The following is a 17,618-nucleotide window of genomic DNA, read 5'->3' as shown; positions in this document are numbered from 1 at the left end:
TTATTTCGAGATTAAAAAACAGGATTGAGGTTTTTTCAAAGAGAATGAAAAATAGTGAAATCGAGTCTCTCGGAACACGGGAAAATGGAAAAAGCACTTGGCCGGAAATGAAATATTTGATTGGTAAATAAAATTGCAAGGTGAATAGCAGAGAAATCGAACTGGAAATTTCGAGAAGGGAGGCTCCCTTTTAGGGGTTGAAGCGTGGCATGCGTCGTTCTCGTTTCCCATCGGGAAAGGTCTATCTCGACGGAGACTGGATTCTCCAGCATCTCGACTATGCTGCAAGCTCGCATCGAGTGAAAGTAATATCGAGTCCGGAATTCAAACGTCATTGAGGAAACGGAAGGGAATTTTTTCTTATTTCTCCTACGAAAGTGCGTGTTTACCTTCGAAAAAACTGAATCCCGTTGAGCGGCGTTTGCGGAGGCTGAAAATAATTTGCCAAATAATCAATAATTCGCAAAGTTTTAACTTTCGTTTTCCAAGTTGCCTCCCTCGCCGACATATGCGAAGTCTCGAAGAACGACTTTCCGAACAATACAAAATAGTGTCGAAGTGAAAAAAAAAACAGCGAAAATGAGCCTGCTCTCGTCGTCGATAAACAACGTTCGGTGTCTCGCCGACGAGGAGAACGATCACAACATGCTCCAGGGTAAATTTCACTCTCGATTTACAACTCACCGATTCATCCGTTTTGAGCCAAAACTAGTTTTCCAACCGTTTGAACCGCGAGTCTTTTTACTTTTATTTCAGTTTAGTCTCAATCGTCGATCTGGAAACCCAAAAACTACGAGTCGACCTTATTCGCACGAGTTTCTTATTTCGCTCTTTATTTTTTCGTCTAATTCGATCCCACTCCCATCTCAGCTTTTATAAACAAAACTTCGAGCGCGTGCGTGAGCAACTGCTAACACTTGAAATATTCCGGACCCATCTGAAGCTTTTTGGAGTATTTTTCCATGGTCCAAAATCGCCCCAATAATTTCTCTTCTGCCAACATGTTTTTTCTACTATTTACTTCCAGCTGAACCAATCAACGTAATTTACCAACGTTTTTCCGTTCCCGAGCGCTCGACCGGCGTTCGTTCCTCGCTTTTATCCAGTCCTCTGAACGATTGTTGTGCGTTTGAAGACTATTGTTACTCTATAAATATGCCGATGAACCGGATTCCAGAAGTCTGGTCGCACCCGCGTCGCTGAGCGCGTATACCGACCACGCATTGTCCACGCATCCGTGCACTATTATTCTGCGCGGCACGCGTCTATATCTATCCTTTATAAATGTATATATGCGCTCGTATTACGATCACCGCATTGCGTATTAGTTGGAGCGCGCAGTGCAGAACGTGATGCAGCCTTTTGCAGTAAATTTTTCATCGACGGGCATAGTGACTATATTAAATTTCATTATGAAATTTTCGCCGGATAACTGTTTCCGCAGTAAAGCTAATCGTAAGTGAGCTGTAAATCGATCATTCGATGTCCATTCGTTCGAATATTGCGTTGATATTGACAGTTAAATATTACGAGATTATTCAACGATCGAATGATTATTTTGATTATTTTCCAGCGACGACTGCTGAATTAAAACTGCGTCAATAGCACATTTTTCTCAAAATAAAAAGCATCGTAGTATCGAGCTTCGTGCTTGAGTCGCCGAGGGAAGAGCGATAAAAACGAGACGAGAATCGGAGAAATAAAAGGCATCGAAATCGGTGTTGATAGCCGGCTGACAAATTTTTTATGACAAACAAATCGACGGCAAATGGTCGAGTGTGTTTGAATCGCATAAATTTTACTGATATCCGGGTTAAGGCTGGCAAAATGGAGCGATGAATTTAAAAAGCGAAAGCGAATAATGGAGCGGTACAGTTGCAAGGCGAACGTTTCCTTCGGAACGAAATGTTTTGCGAGGTTTCTGCGTGCAGCTAATGATAAGCTTCGATTTGTCTTTGAACTCGCAGACGGTTTAAGCTGTAACAGGTCGGCTCGAGGGAAACGTGCACGATACGAGCCGGCGTCGCTCGCGCAACCCTCCGCACAAACCCCTTAATCGATAGGAGACACTCACGTGCGTGTGTCGCGTCATCTCCGCGTGCACGTACGCGCCCCTCCATGCGGAGTGTTTTCATGGATTAAACTTTGCTCGAAATTCATTCTACGTTCATCAAGTCTGAGAAAATCTCCGCGAGGAAACTCGAGTTCTCCGATGAGCCTTGAGAAAATGCATGGCAATTCCAATATTAAGGTTTCCGAGTTGGAATGTGCGTTCAACACGAAACGCCCTTCGTGAGCTCTCGAGAATGTTTGCAAAATCGATCGAACATTGATATTCGGAAGGATAATCACGAAAATTTGCGACGTAGCCAATCGCAATTGGACCCCGATGACGAGATATTTCTATTTTTATCAGTGGCAGACGATCAATTTCGCGTTTCATACACGTTTTATTCGATATAGAAGATGAAAATTTAACTCTCTGTCCTTGGTTCACGTAAGACAGCACGAAATACTCGCTCGGTGTATTAATCAGAGTCCAGAGTTCGAACTTCGCGGCCAAATGTGGCGATGAAAGAGACAAAATAATATCGTATACCCAATCAAGATGAAACTCGATAGCCATTAAATTTATGAACATCATTAGAAGACTCTCGTAAAAATCAATTTCCCCGAATATTTTTAATTTTAACGAAAATTATTGTTTCGACGAATAGTAAAAAATTAGGATTCGAAAGCGTTGACTTGCATGTCATTTTTTAGGAAAAAAACATTCAGAATAAAACAATTCATTAATAGTAAACGTTGGAATTTTAGGTGTTTTTTTTGTTTATTTTATAAACAAATATTGGTGGATGGATTTAAATAAAACCTTGTACACATTTTTTTACATACTCAGGAGTACTGAAAAACATGTTTTTAACGATTTTTTTCGTGGTTTTCTTTTGTACAGTGGTGTGTTGAAAATGGCACCCCTCGATTCGGCGTTGACAGTAAATCTCAAAAATGGAACATCTCAGGACTTGAAACCAAAAAGATTCTTAAAATATGTGCTGTCACATGACGCGGTGGATTTTCAAAATATTGTTCAGAACAAAAATGGCGACCATTTGAAGAAAAAAATCACAATTTTTCGTGAATTTCTCAATAGAAAATTGTTTATAAAAGAAGAAAAAAAACTTTATTAAAAAACGACTACGTCGTGCTGAAAACATACGATTTCTCTACAAAATGCAATTTGAATCGAGTCGCTGAGCTCTTTACGTTTTGCTGTCGATGTCGCTTCAAGAGGTGCCATTTTCAACACACCATTGTACAAAAACGTACGATTAAAAAAATTTTTTAAATAAAAAGAAATTTTTCCAGTATTTTTGAGTGTACAAAGTTTTATGTAAATCCATCCAATCAATTATTTATTTATAAAAGAAAAGAACCAAAAATACACCTAAAATTCCAACGTTTACACTGTTCACAGCGCTTAAAGTAGAAACGTAAATTTTTGTTGAAAAGTCTGAGAAATCAAAAAAAAATAGCGAATAAATGGTCGTGTTGCTACGAGACGCCCCGATGTTGTATTTCCATGTCTTTTCAACACTTCCCCCGTCCATCATTCGCCCATGAGCGACAGAAAGAAAAGAGAGAGAAAAGGAGGGTCGAGTCCGCGCGATGACGAGACCGATCGATGCAACAACTCGGAGTGGCTCATTTGAACCCCTCCATAATTATAAATTCAGTTCGAGTCAAAGCGAAATTGTCTAAACGAGAAAACGGTTCAGTCACTCCTTAAAAAACAGTAGGATTAAAGTTTAAATTTATTTTGGATCGAAAGCAAAGATACGCAGGATGAAATTTCATCTTTCTTAATAATTTCGTATTGATCGACACTCGAACGAAGTCGTATCATTTTGAATAACGACATTTTCCACGAACTTCTTCTTCTCCTCGTGTTTACATGTTCAGTTGCGTGCCATGGCTTTCAATTATCAAAGCAGTAGCCAAGTATTCCTTTACTCGAGTCGTATTTCAAAAATGCCAAACCGTGACAAAACTCAACTCGGTCTATCGCCGAAGAAAGAGATATTAGATAAGCAGACGTCTCACTTTACACTCGACGCGTTTACACGTGTCTTTGCATTGTCAACGGGAGCCTCTTGAATTTCTACACGACACTTATAACTCAGCTTTGAAAATATTTCGACACAGTATATCTTGACGGCATGGAAACTGTGTCGTTGAAAAGTAGATAAAAAATCCTCACGTTCGTGCAGTGTTTCAAGACACAACACACTTTTAAAAAGTATTTCTTTCTACAATTTTGATTTATTTACACGTCAACTGGACCAGTTCTCTAATTAAATTCAATTTAAAGTAGTTCTAACATTCCATGACTAGTCAAGTTTGCAACTACATTATGTTGATTTACTTGAAGTCTAAATTATTAATAAAATTGATAGACACATTCATTGAGAATATTTTTATCACAAGAATGTAATAAAATGCTTTTAAAATATTTTTTGTGCGAAAGAAAGTTTATATCGGTGTATTGGCACCGAGAAATAAAAATGTTCAATTCATTGAAAGAAGCGAAGCTACTAGACGAACGAAAGCACGCGAATCAGTCTGAACAATAAATTTAATGAAATTCCCGCGATTCCCGAATTTTCCCAAAGTTCAATCAGCCGTTACCAGCAGTCCAACGTAACGACTGACATCCGCTTTCGAAGCGTAAACAACTAAATTTTTTTCGTGTTTTCTTTTTTAAGTCTCGTACGGTAATGTTTTTCTTTTTTTTCTTTTTTTTTAAGAAACGGAATCTGTGATGAATTTTCTTCGCGATATAAACTTTTCCGAAGCTCGAACGCCTTACGATTTTTTCACATTCAATATTATTGTGAGTTCTCCCATGGGAAACCGTGTTAAAAACTCAAAATTGTAAATGAAATAATTCCAAATTTTGCCCCGTAAGAGGCTCCGGAACTGTGCTCATCGTTATCGGGGGGACCTTAAACTGCTATCATTTTATCGAAAAAAAGTGGACCGTAGTTTGTCGAACGGCCAAACTCCTATGATTACGCAATTTTTGCAGTTAAAATGATTTGTTTCCAGTTCTATTTTCAAACTGACAATCACGATAAAACGAATGAGAAAATTTCCATTTTTTTCGTGTACACCTTGAAAAAGAATCGTTCAGAAGGTTGCTCCATTGATCACCTGCTCAGGAGGAACGACCCATACATATAATGAAATTAGATTACTCACGAAACGACCTCTGTAGACGAAACATCGGATACGGAGATTCTGAAGTTACGCAGTCTAGTGTTTGCAACGGGAAGAGAGCGCCACCTGAGATCCTCACGAGTCTCAAGTTTCCTCTTCGTAATCCGATGAAACGTTTTTTATTACAAATCGTTTTTGATAAAGAGAGCGCGCGAGAGGGGGGGGGGGGCGGGGGGGTTAGGAAATGATTCTATAAACTTTCCTCCCGGTGCAGAGCTATCTTAATCGCGTTATTTATCATTGGAAAAAATCCAAATACAAAAAGCTCGCTCTCTATACATAAATATATTAATCTGTATTATTATCATAACTAATTATTATTGCAGTTAATAATAATGCTCGCGAGCGCCCGGTTCGTTCGATAAAATTGGCACGTGACTACGCCGCTTATTGGCAGCAGCGTGAACTATCAATTAAAAGGCCTTAACGATATGGCGCGTATTTAATTAATGACGATATTAATGATCGAAAGATTGGCGCGAACATAGAATCGCGTGCGACATTGGGCGCGAGGGCGATGACGAAAAATCAGTAGACACAGAGAAAGTAAAGGTTTTTTGTCATCGTATTTTTCACAATGTTAGAAAGCAAATAGTCTTTCCTCTCATTTCCGGATTAAATCAATATATATTTATACATATAAACATTTATATATCTACAAATATTAACGTATATCCTTAAATACACACATTTTTTTAGCCTTTCTTCCAACAAACGTTGTTTCGAATTCTTTCATACCGTTATACCTATCGAACTGGACAGACGAGACGGGGTGAAAGCAATTATCATTGTGATAACGCGCGGGGCAGAGACTTTCAATAGAAAGCTTCGTATATCATCAATTTTAAAATGGCAAGCAATCTAGATCGATTTACAACTCTCAGATTCGAGAAACTTAGCTCGTGCTTGTCGGCTTGTTTTATTACGCAAACTATTATTTATATATCTCACTCCGAGGAGTGTCGCAATCACGAAATATCGGACTCGCATTCGATTGGTATTGTTTTTTTTCTCTCCGCTTCAATCTTCAATCGTCGTTTGAACGAGCTAATGCAGCTTTTCGATACCCAACCACTTCTTCGATCACTCGATATCGGACTTTTACGATGCTATAATCGACGACGAGATAATTTAAGGAACCAAACGACCCGTCGGTGCATCGATTCACTCATCAAACTCGTCCGGCAATCAAGCGTAACTCACTAAACGAAACAGGTTGCAGTACTCGTCGTGTGCATACCCACGAAACTCTAATTTCCGTGAAAATTGAATTTGAATATTGTAAAGCGTAACGCCCAATAATTACCGTACGAAGCGAAAATATATAGTCAGCGCGCCCAGAGAAATTATTTGATAGTTTTTTAAATGCAAATTGAAGCGTTCACTCCTACCGCCTCCGCGCGAGCGTACACCAACTCCTCGAACACTCGACTCGAGTACGCTTTTGTATGTATGCATGAAAAAATGTACTATAAAACTGGAATATAGGAAAGGTGTGAAAGTGCACAATGCACGCCAGGAATCCTGAGTTTGTCGGGTAATTGGTTTGAGCCGCGGTGCAGCAGAGAACACATCGCGTTATTATTGCTTGCATATCGAGGTCGAGCCGGTGTTATTAAGTTTGAAAGGCGCGTGAATCCTCACGATTGAGATTTTTCACGCTCGAGTTTGCGACCTTGTCGATCTCGGGCCTTATTAGTATGCCAGACACTCGTGTAAAAGAAATATTCATTTTGCTCTGACATTGAAGTTCCATTTTCAGTGTTCTGGTCCATTTAATGTGGGACTAAATTCCTCGAGAATTTCAGCTTCGAAGTATTGGAGTCAAAGTGATCGATGATCATGATCAATTCGTCCAGATTTCCAATCGAATCGAGTCGGAAATTTTTGAAATTTCAAAAACGCGGTGGCACATTAATTATGCCCGAATTTCTCTGCGCTCCCGAAAAAAGTGCTTGCAAATTGGCCACTTGAGAGTCGAAGCGCTGAAAATTGCTGTGATAACGAAACATTTTCACCACAACTTTCTTGCAGCTTAATGAAATATGCGTTACGAATTTTCTCGATGCCGATAACCCGCATGAATTTATCTATCGCGCGATGCACAATTTCATGGGACGAAAATAATCACGCTTGCCATTCGTACGCATCCCCATAAAATTTAACGCCCGATTAAATCGTAACGAAAATCGTGAACCGTTATAAATTTCATACGAGATTCCCTCGCTCCTTGGCCTCCGGATCAGGTCGAATTAATAGTCGACCTTGTCGAGTGATTAGATCGAATTAGCGTCAGAATAAATACGCACACATGTGCACAACTCTCGCACAGTTGCGATTTGCAACTTTACATCTGCGATTTCACTCCGCTCCTCTATTTATTATCTCTCGGGACTTATAAATTTCCATACTGTGGGACGTTCGCACGCGTACAGGACTTTTCGTGCAAACGTGCCGCGACGATCAATCTTCTTGGAAGAACAAATCTTTAAGTCTCGAGAACAACATTTTACCATGATTTTCAATTTTGTACAAAAACAAGATTTTTCGTACGAAATTTTGTATACTTTGATCTCGAGACACTGATTTAATGTCTTTCGTTCTGAGAGAATACATTATTTTGAAAGATACCGATGACAGCAAATAATCATTAATTCAACGTCAAGTTTCTACTTAAGGTAGATCATGCCAGAAGGATCGTATTTTATGGGCGTCTAAATTAAAGATATTATCACTCTGAATTAAAGTCAGAGTTATTAATTCGATATTTTAAATACATTTTTTCAACTTATCTTTTGGCGCATGAAATTACAAGCCATTAATTAATGGGGGATTCATTATTGACCGAACCCCAAATTTCATTCGCCCCTGGCGAAAATACAACAGTTTTTATGTTAAAAATTGCATTAGAGCGCAAAGAAAATTCAAAGAAAAAAGTTAATAGAAAGACAGGAATGGGCCAAGCCAAGAAGAAACGAAATGACGAAATAAGGCTTTAAGGTTCAATCTTTATTACTAGTGGAACAATCGTCTCGAATTTTTTTCCAGACCTTCGTTATGTGCTCAATTGTTATTGTCTACTTTTTCGTAAACTTCGTAAGAAGCGTTCATTCGTAATATGGAAAGATAAACGATTTTTTACGCACAGTCCCTGTAATCCTGTGTATTTTTCTTCATATTTAAGCACGTTTATTTAAATAATCAATAAGACGAACCCTTTAAAATTTGATGTGCGTGTCAGTCCACCCATTTAAACTCTGTGTAAATTCCAAGACCTTTGAAAAAAATCATTTCGTGCATGAACAACCTTAATCGTTGTCGTCCATTGAAAAAAGAAAAATCATTCCATCAAGCTTGTCCTTCCGGCTGGAAAGCCTCGTGCACTATTGATAGCGGGCATCGCATCTAACTTTTCCTGGACCGCAGAGACTTTGAGAGATATCAGACAGCAGGTGAATAGACGCAGATAGCTATCTCACGTCTTCAATGACCGTGTGTAAACTCTATGCGATCTCGGTATCAGCGATGATACGGGGCGTTTCACGTGAAATCGATTCAAACTTAAATTTCTGTTTTATGAATTTGGTGAGAAATTTTTCCTCCAAATCCGACAGATTCAGTGACAATTTTTTTGTTAACTAATCCAACGATTTCATTCTACGTCACTTCACTAGTTTTCAATAATTTTAAAAGTTTTGCAGAATCTTCGTGCACGGCCCTTCGCGAAGCTGAAGAGCTCGAAAGTCCCGGCACGATTTTCGTTACTTTCATTAAAACGTTTTATTTTCTATATTTATGTACGTATACATGTGTCCGTTGTTGAGCTCAAACCAATTTTCGTGCTGAACCTTTATTCGAAGAGTGATCTGACTTGCGGATAAGCCTCTTCCTCGTGCTTAATGTACTTTCGACTTGTAACGTCTCTTAAACCACAGCACCTTGCCCGACTCCTACACACACACACACACACTCACACTCATACATATCCAACTTTCCCAATAAAATTTGCGGTTCGTTTATCGATAGGACGTATCGAAAAGCCGAGCCTTAGCACAGCTTGCCAAAGTATTATACTTATTACCGACTGGAATCGGTTGAGCGGTCTTTTTACTGGCCGAAATGGACGTGGGGTTAAGAGGATCATTTGGAGAATAAATTTTTCAAAATGTTGATTGCTTCACTACTTTCGACTTCGTGCTTAAACTTCCTTTTATCTGATCAAGCACATTTTTCGAGCTCCCTTTTTTCATTCACCCAACCAAGATCGTTCGGATTTTCGTCAGTTTTTGAGAAACCAAAAAATCAACGACCTTTCGAGTCTTCGATACAAAAGCATGTTTCCATTCACTTCGTGCTATCGCTTCCTTCTTTCCCTGGCGATTGAGATGTTAAGGGGACTCTGAATTCTCGACATTTCCGACACCATTCTAACGTTCTCGAAATCGTGCCTCGTCTCACAAAAGGTCAAAGACCTTATCTCTTTACTCTTCTGCCTCAGAAGAGTCGGAATGTTTGTTACGCAAAGTTGAAATGAAAAAATGAATACTGAAACTTTTCATGATTAGGGAATTTCGGTAAAATTGTAAAAAAAGTTGATTTTTTTCCACAGTGGTCAAGATATTTTGGTGAAATTGGTAAACAATTTTGGAAAATTTAATAATTACACTTGAATCTTGAATCAAATTAAATTGTGATTGCTCAAGTGTTTTACTTCCATCGGAGTTTGCGATAAGTTTATTTGTTCCGTTAGGAAAGTGAAAGGGATTATTTTTTCCTTCGCCGAGAGAGAGAAGATCCCTACACGCTTTTGCACTTCCCGCAAGCGTGGAATTTCTTGCTATTTTCTCAACTCACGTTTCGATCAATTAACATTGTCACGTGTATAAACGCGGAGGTGTTCCAGAAAAGAGTGCATTTTTTCTGGAACACTTTTTTCTGGAGTGTACATGGGAGCAGAGAATTTTTCGAAAAATTGACAAATGCTTTTCGCCCACTCGCAAAACTCCGCGTATTTGTTTTCTCCCATTGCGAATTATTTCATTCGCGATAAACTCCAATTAAGTTTCACTTAAATTACACTTAATTAGTATCGAATTATTATTACCATTATTGCAGGAACTTGCATAAATTGAATCGTGGAACGACCTGTGTTCGAGCAATTTTTTGCCCTAAAGAGGATCGAGTTTCGCACAATTGCATTGATCGCGTGAAAAATTCTTGTCTTTCACTTTCGCACGGGATTCGTTGAAGAGTTACATTTCATTTTGTTCCTGTTATTTTTTTTTTCTTTTTTCATTCATTTGTTTAAAGTACTCCTACATAAATAGTTCAAAGTTCTTCTTCCCGGATGCTGAAAACGTTATAAATTATAATAAAAGTACGCGTGCTTAAAACGAGTGATTTTCGAATGGAGTCTCCTCGCGTCCCGTGCCCCCGGGAATGAGACGTCGAGTTTGTGCGACTTATATGGGAAACAATGAACGAAAACGAGGACCGTGCATCGGTGTTGCGAACAGTTTAAACTTGCGGTCGGTTCTCTCCGCGAGGTCTCGCGGTAGCTGTCTTTTCATCAGATTTCAAATACATACAAAAATTCGCGCGCACACAGAAAAAGAATTGGTTCTAAAGTGGGAAAAAAATATTTCCCGTTCGTTTTCCTCGATTCTTCGAGTTCGAACCATCAAATTTTCCTCCAGCCCATCTTCCATCCAATCTGCTTTTCCCCGTCGCAGAACTCCGCCCAAAAAAAAGCAAATTCGAGACAGCCACTCGAGACATTTGGTCCAAAACGCCCCGTGAACACCCGCGCACGAATCATCTCGTCAAATTTTGAAAAAAAACCCCAAGAAACGTCGCCAATTTTGCACGGAACAGCAGCTCCGCTCGCGATCACGCAATTTTATAGCCCCCGTCACCGCTAAACAAACATCTCGGTATCATAAGACGCGAATAAAGCGTATAATAAAGAGGAAATGCGTCGCTCGATTGATGTGGAACGCCCTGTTCGTTAAACGAGATATCTTGCCGGGATAAATAATCGGGAACTAAAAGATATTAATAATGGTATACACGTGCATGCGAGGACAAGAACCGTTTCACTTTCCCGCGCGACTTGTCCGCCCTCGCGCCCGAGAGATTCCGAATCGTACAATGTGTGTTTTCGAAAAATCTTTATGAAGATCACACACGAACTCGTTCTTGAACACACGTTCACACGTCCACGAGGCTCTGATATATACTTGCATACAAAATGATCATTGTGAATACGCCTTTTACCGCGCTGCTGTGGGGCAAAAGTAGAGGCGTTTGAGTTCTCGCCATAAACCACTTTTTTTAGAATGTATGTGTGTGTGTGCGTGTGTGTGTTTTTTAATTGCATATACGCACTGGTACAAAAGGTAAGTATAGGTATAATTGGCGCATACAATCATCTCGTCTCAGTCTGCTGGCCTTTTTTATCTCAGCATGTAGAAATAAGAATATCCAGCAAACTTCCGCCGGAAAGACAAGGCCATTGTTTTTTTTCTCTCTCGCTTCTTTTTTCTGCACACGTTTCACAATCTCTTACAGACATTTGTGTGGAATCCCTCGAGTGTTCGATGTTCGTAGTCTCTGGAAAGAGAGAACACTGCCACAATAAATCTCTCGATTGGAGATTTTTCATTTCGTTGTTGTATTTCCAGCGATGAAATGTTGCTTCGGGGTAACTACTTTTCGACGCTGGCTCAATGCGCTCTTATCCAGGAGTGATTTCACCGGTGCTTTGGGCAGAATAGACTTTATCGTGCTTTCAAATTTTGGTGAATTTGTTATTAAACCTGTGAATTGGTTCGAATCCTCTTGAAGATTGTATGAGAAAAATAGACTTTTTCAACTTTCGTCGGCTGAAGGCTCCAGTGGGAAAATAATGCGAATTATTTCTTTGGCTAATTACACTTCAATGGGAATTAGGACTAATGAGGATTCGAATGTGGAATCTTTGTAATGGAATTATAATTATTCTCACGCGCTAATGCTTTTACGATGCTCGTCAATGGGCAAAAAATGGAGGAATTGCTAAATAATTGTTTCGACCATTGAAACTTGTATTAACATTATTTCCTCTCTTTTCTTCCCAGTTTTTTGAACCCTGACGATTTGTTCCTCAGGGTTCGTGACTAATCTAGGAAAGATCGTCGTAAAAGATTATGCAACGCGAATCTTACGAGGACTTAGCGGACCTCTGAAAGCCGCTGGGAAATTTTGGGATTTCCCTGCGGTTTTAGAGAAAATATCGACGGATTTGTTTGAGCCTGGAATTAGTAGTGTAATCGAAATGCGCCCGAATAGATTATGGCACCGCAATTGCGAGGATTCGTTGTGCAATCTTACCGGAAACGCAAGTGGTAACTCTCGACGTATTTCTGTTGACTGCCAATAAAGATCGAAAGGGATTCCGACGGATGCGGAGCTCATTGAAAAAAATGGTTAATTCCTCCACCTCGATTTAAGTTGTTTTAAATAAAATAACGACTCTTCATTCAGCCGAAAAACAAAGAGGAAATAAAACGTAACGAATTCGGAAGAAAGAGGGAGTGAAACTGCGCCGTGAGAAATTTGTATACGAGAATGAAAAAATGTGTGTAAGAATAAAGTGGGAGATTATAGAGGTTCGTTATCGTTATCTGGATCTCCCGCTCGCCGGTCCAGCGATACGTGTGTAACGGTACAGATGTTTTCCTCGTGTAAAAATCCGAGCTGTGTGTGACCTGCACTTTGCGGGAGATAAGCTCAAGGGAGAGAGAGACAAATGGACCAGTCGGCGTGTACGCTCGGAATAAAGTTCTGGGCGAGTCTCGGGGTGGGCCGTGGCCTCTCTCATCGAGTATATTTTACCTTCACGACCGAGAAATATTTACCGATCTAGCTCGTGGCTATGAAATCAACGGAAAATCGTTCAACCTCGGCCCCCTCTCTCGCCTTAAATTACATAGATCGTCTTTATTGCCCTTCTAGCGGCATATACACACGTAAAGATAATAGAGATATACGTATACACGTGTCCAGTCGTGCGCGACTGAGCCGAGCCCGTTTTTTATAATTATCAATTATTAATTATTGCCACGATTACGTGACAGGGCAACGATCACGATTTAATAATTTTTAAAAATAAAATGACCTGCTTCATGCCGCATTTCGACGAATGAAAACAAATGATTTAACGAAATTGTTGGGTATCGTCGAAAAATGTCGAATTTCTGCGACTTTTCTACCCCCTTGCGAGATCGTTGTTCAACAACCTACTCGAAAACGTGCCCACCAAACTGACGCGCGAGTCGCATTCCTTCCAAATTGCCTAAAGACAGGAAAATCATTATTTTTGTGTGACCATTAGAGAAATAGCTTAAACGTTTGTCCCCTCGCAGTCCTACAAACCTCTGCCTTAAGCCATTAATTTTCTCGTCCTGGGAGTAGCCCGTATTAGACGCCTACCTGGCAATAATAATACGCGAGTGTAATACCCTCCGTATTCTCTCGAAGACTGCATTCACAACTCTTGCTGGGTATAGAATATCACTAAATATGTGTACAGCGAACGCAAAGAACTTTGTGGGTTCAGCTCGTACAAATCTCCTCGCTCCCTACTCCTTTCCTTCTTTCGCATGGACTATTCTCATAGTCATCTGGCTTGACACGATTCTTGAATTACAGACGAAATTTAGTGAGTTTGAGAAAAACAGCTCAAAAATTGATAGTCCTCAATTTTGGTTGTTCCAGAGTTACGAAAGAAGTCGGAGAGTTTTTTCTCTCATTCGGTTTTTCCGAATTGAGCAGGCAGACGAAAAAATGTAATTGACTCGAAAGATTGCGAGTAATCACGAAATTCGATAAACTCCCGACGACGTCAAGAGCGCCGGGTCAGCGTAGTGAAGCCTGAAATCAGTGCGTTCCGAGATCTGTTAACGTTGAAAATGAACCGTTGAATGAGTCGAGTGATGATAATCTTGAACTCGGCTCGAAAAAACGAAGCAATTTTGTCGCGGAGCCAATAGGGGCCGAATAAACAGAGCGAAAAACCTGCGAATTGGTCGCAGCTCGTTTTTTTTGACGTTTCCGTACAATCCGCCGCGGCGCGAAAAAAGTTGGGAGATCTCGGTGACGCCTTTGGCCACTTGGACTGGAATGTCCGATGTAATTGTGTGTACGAGAGCGTGCGATCACCTCGTTGCACGCGGACGTGCATACTTCTCATTCATCGTGGTTTGTCTCAGTCCATTTGAGTCTCGCATTCGTCGGGAGCCCCTCAAGAAAGAGCAAGAGAGAGAACGCTTGGAATTAAGAGACGAGGAAAAGACGAAGACGAGCCTCTCACGCCAACGGGGTGAAAGACACGCCACGGAGACTGCCGTGGGCTTTGGGTCGTCATCGTGTGTCCCAGAGTGCAAAGTGGCAACGACCACGAGGAAAACGCAATACACGTTTATCCTGCGTAAAATATACACTTCGCACATACATCAGTCTTCATCCACGAGCGAAAGAGAGAGAGAGAGAGAGAGAAAGAGGGAGAGAAATATCCGCCACCATAAGGTACACGACTCGATTAATTGTTATTCATGGCTTGAAATGGCTCGTGTATACATGTTAAGTGAATAATTTTCAAGGAGAGAGGCACACGTGGAATTCCGTCGTCGAACATGAATGTCTTACACGTACCTTCGGAATTTGGCGAATGGGTCGTTTCTCCATTCGAGTTTCTCGCATTGCTCAACGCGCGAGCCCTTTAAGCGACGAAACTTTGAGGGAATCTAGCGAATCGTTTGAAAGGTGAAAAAATCAATTGGCGAGAGAACTCGTTCGCTGTTTCTGACCCTGAAACTTGCTGTTGGCATGAAATACGGGTACGAACGTATATTATGGAGTTTTATTCGACTCTGATTGGACGGAAAATGAAGTCAAACGATCAGCGGTTGGCGCGAAATAACGGCGACTTAAGAAGTCGATTAATCATTGAGACGCTAATAATTGTGCGTGACACACCTGTTCCTTCATTAAATATCGATCACAGTTACGACGGAGACAATTTATACTTCGAACCAAATAATAATCAAGTTCGCATCAGCTTCCGCTCGAAAGTTAAACTCCCGCAAAAATAATTTACGAAAGCGTACAAATAAATGCAACGAGTAAACGAGCGCGTGAGTAAAAAATCGCGACGCTCTTTCCGGAAGTTGAGGAAAAGTCGTGTTGAGATCAGAAGAAAAAAAAAGGATTGACGGTGTTGCTTATTAACGGCCCGGGAAGACCAACATGCACGTGCATCGGGAACGCGACGAACGGAATTTCTCTGTAGACAATAATCATTCAGTCGTTGATAGAACCGAAGGAAACAACATCGTGGAACAGTTTTTGACAGTCGAATCGCTAAGGATGTACGCGCGCGTCGTACTAGTCAGTTGACAGTCTTTTCAAGTTTCTTTAAGCGCTACCTTAATTTTTTAATCGGGAAGAATATTTGAGTGCACTGCAGAACATTAATTCCGAGTCTTTCACATGATTCGATATTGCGAAAAGGCAACGTTCGACTTTTCGCCATCGTCCTGCGTAGGCTGACAGCGAGCCCTTTTTAATCGGTCAAACTGCGTCAAAGAATATCGATTTCGAAAATTCCAAGTGAGGTTGGTCGACTGATCCATACTCTTATACCGCGCGATTAAATTAATATTAATAATAGTTTTAATCTCTGACATCTAATTCAGAAATATATGAAATTTTGAATTGAAATGGTTGAAGGGGCCAGTAAGTCATTGTGGCCGCAAGCGACACGTCAATTTCTGTACTCTTCGACTGTTAATAGTTCAACCAAACAGTCGATAAGGGGTCTGGAAATTTCACAGGCATAGAAATCTTGGATTGTAAGACATTAAAAAATTGGAGTGCTATTTAAGAAGAGGTGCTATTTAAGAATTCTTTAGTTAGTTTTAACGGTTCTCTACGATAAAATTGAACATCATTACTTTCGTCTAACGGTAATTTGAAGTCGATTCTCAATCAGAGAGACTAAAGAATTGAAATAAACATTGAACATTGTTGAGAATCCGTTGAGAATGATAACTCGTCAGCACGCAGCCTCCCATTGATCCTCGCTCGTTCTCGATACCCACTTTTACCCAAGGAAAATATCTCGTGAATCTTCCACGAAGATTACTCTCACATTATATCTGTATCTGAGTGAGATTCGAGTGGATATCACATTCATAATGAAAAGCAGGAGAAAAAAAATGAGCCTTACCACAGTGACGATATATCGTGACTAAAGTGGCCGAGAGCCTAAGCTAGAAGGCATGCTTGCTCGATCCCCTGGAATCTGGATCGGTGAACGTGTCTAGAGATTTTTGTAATAGCTCTGAGCCAGCTCTCTCTCTCTCTCTCTCCTTTTTTCTCATCCTTCTCTCTCTCTCTCTCTCTGACTTGAAGATCGTTGCACGAGCAGGCGATCTAATGTCTGCCTGTGTTTCACTAGGCCAAGCCAACTCCACTCTCATTATTCCCATACTCTCATCTCACGTAATGACCAATACCTTTTTTCATCACGAATGTAAACATGTCGAATTTTTTATCGCCCCTTAGAATTCTCCTGGTTAGTGTGAAATTATTGCGGCTCTTTTTGTTCCTTCGCATCGTGCTTGACGTCGATTATAATCTCTTTTATACTCATTCATTTATTCACCAATTTCTGTCTGCCTTTTGCAGTCTTCTACTGTGGTAACTTACCTCCTTATTTTCACTTTTACGTTACCTGTGATTAGGCATTTTTCATGTTTTTTCGATAGGCTAAAATAGCTCGTTTGCTATCTCATGTTGACCATCATAATTCATTTCGAAAGTAAATTTATCACTCGCTTAGTGTAAAAACAGAAAATGTGACATGATTCGCAACAAGTTTCATTTTCTAAAATTAGTCCATGGGAAAAACGAAAATTGAAGCATTCACATTTTTTTGTATACTTGACGAAATGACTGTTCTTTTCATTTCGACTTTTTCAAATATTCACTCTGGACCTCGAGACAGAAAAATGAAACGTGCCAAGAAAGCCAAACGAATCGTATCTTTCGTAAGGTTGTCACCGGAACTTGGGCATTGAAAATTTATGAAATTATACGAGGACGACCGATCGAAGTCCTCGAAGAATGAGGAAGACGTTAAAAATTTTACGAGGCCAAAATAGAGGAGCTTCTCCGGTGCTCAATTCTGTCGAGACGTCATAATCCCTCTCTGCGATGAATTACGCCAATGAACGACGCCAACGAACTATTTCCAGCATGCGAAAAGGTCCCTGGTTAATTGTCCAGAAATTTTAAGA

At 40.2% G+C, this 17,618-nt stretch overlaps 1 protein-coding gene across 7 annotated transcripts in view; it reads left to right on the top strand.

The window, feature by feature from the left end:
- centrocortin (cerebellar degeneration-related protein 2-like) overlaps positions 1 to 17,618 on the top strand; it is a 52,137-nt gene that overhangs the window by 14,579 nt on the left and 19,940 nt on the right. For 2 of the 7 annotated variants that reach the window (XM_043418128.1, XM_043418126.1), the window contains exon 2: positions 141 to 655. The exons of 1 other annotated variant lie outside the window; for it this stretch is intronic. In XM_043418128.1, the coding sequence (XP_043274063.1) occupies positions 580 to 655 (76 nt within the window). In that variant the 5' untranslated portion in view covers positions 141 to 579. Of the gene's footprint in view, positions 1 to 22; positions 656 to 17,618 lie in introns of those variants that run through there. 4 more of the 7 variants (XM_043418129.1, XM_043418125.1, XM_043418130.1 and 1 more) reach the window with 3 other exon arrangements.

The sequence above is a fragment of the Venturia canescens genome, chromosome 4 (assembly GCF_019457755.1).
Source record: "Venturia canescens isolate UGA chromosome 4, ASM1945775v1, whole genome shotgun sequence".
In the NCBI taxonomy this organism is placed as follows: Eukaryota; Metazoa; Arthropoda; class Insecta; order Hymenoptera; family Ichneumonidae; genus Venturia; species Venturia canescens.
Note: the sequence above shows the minus strand (reverse complement) of the source record. Positions and strands in the feature narration are given on the sequence as shown.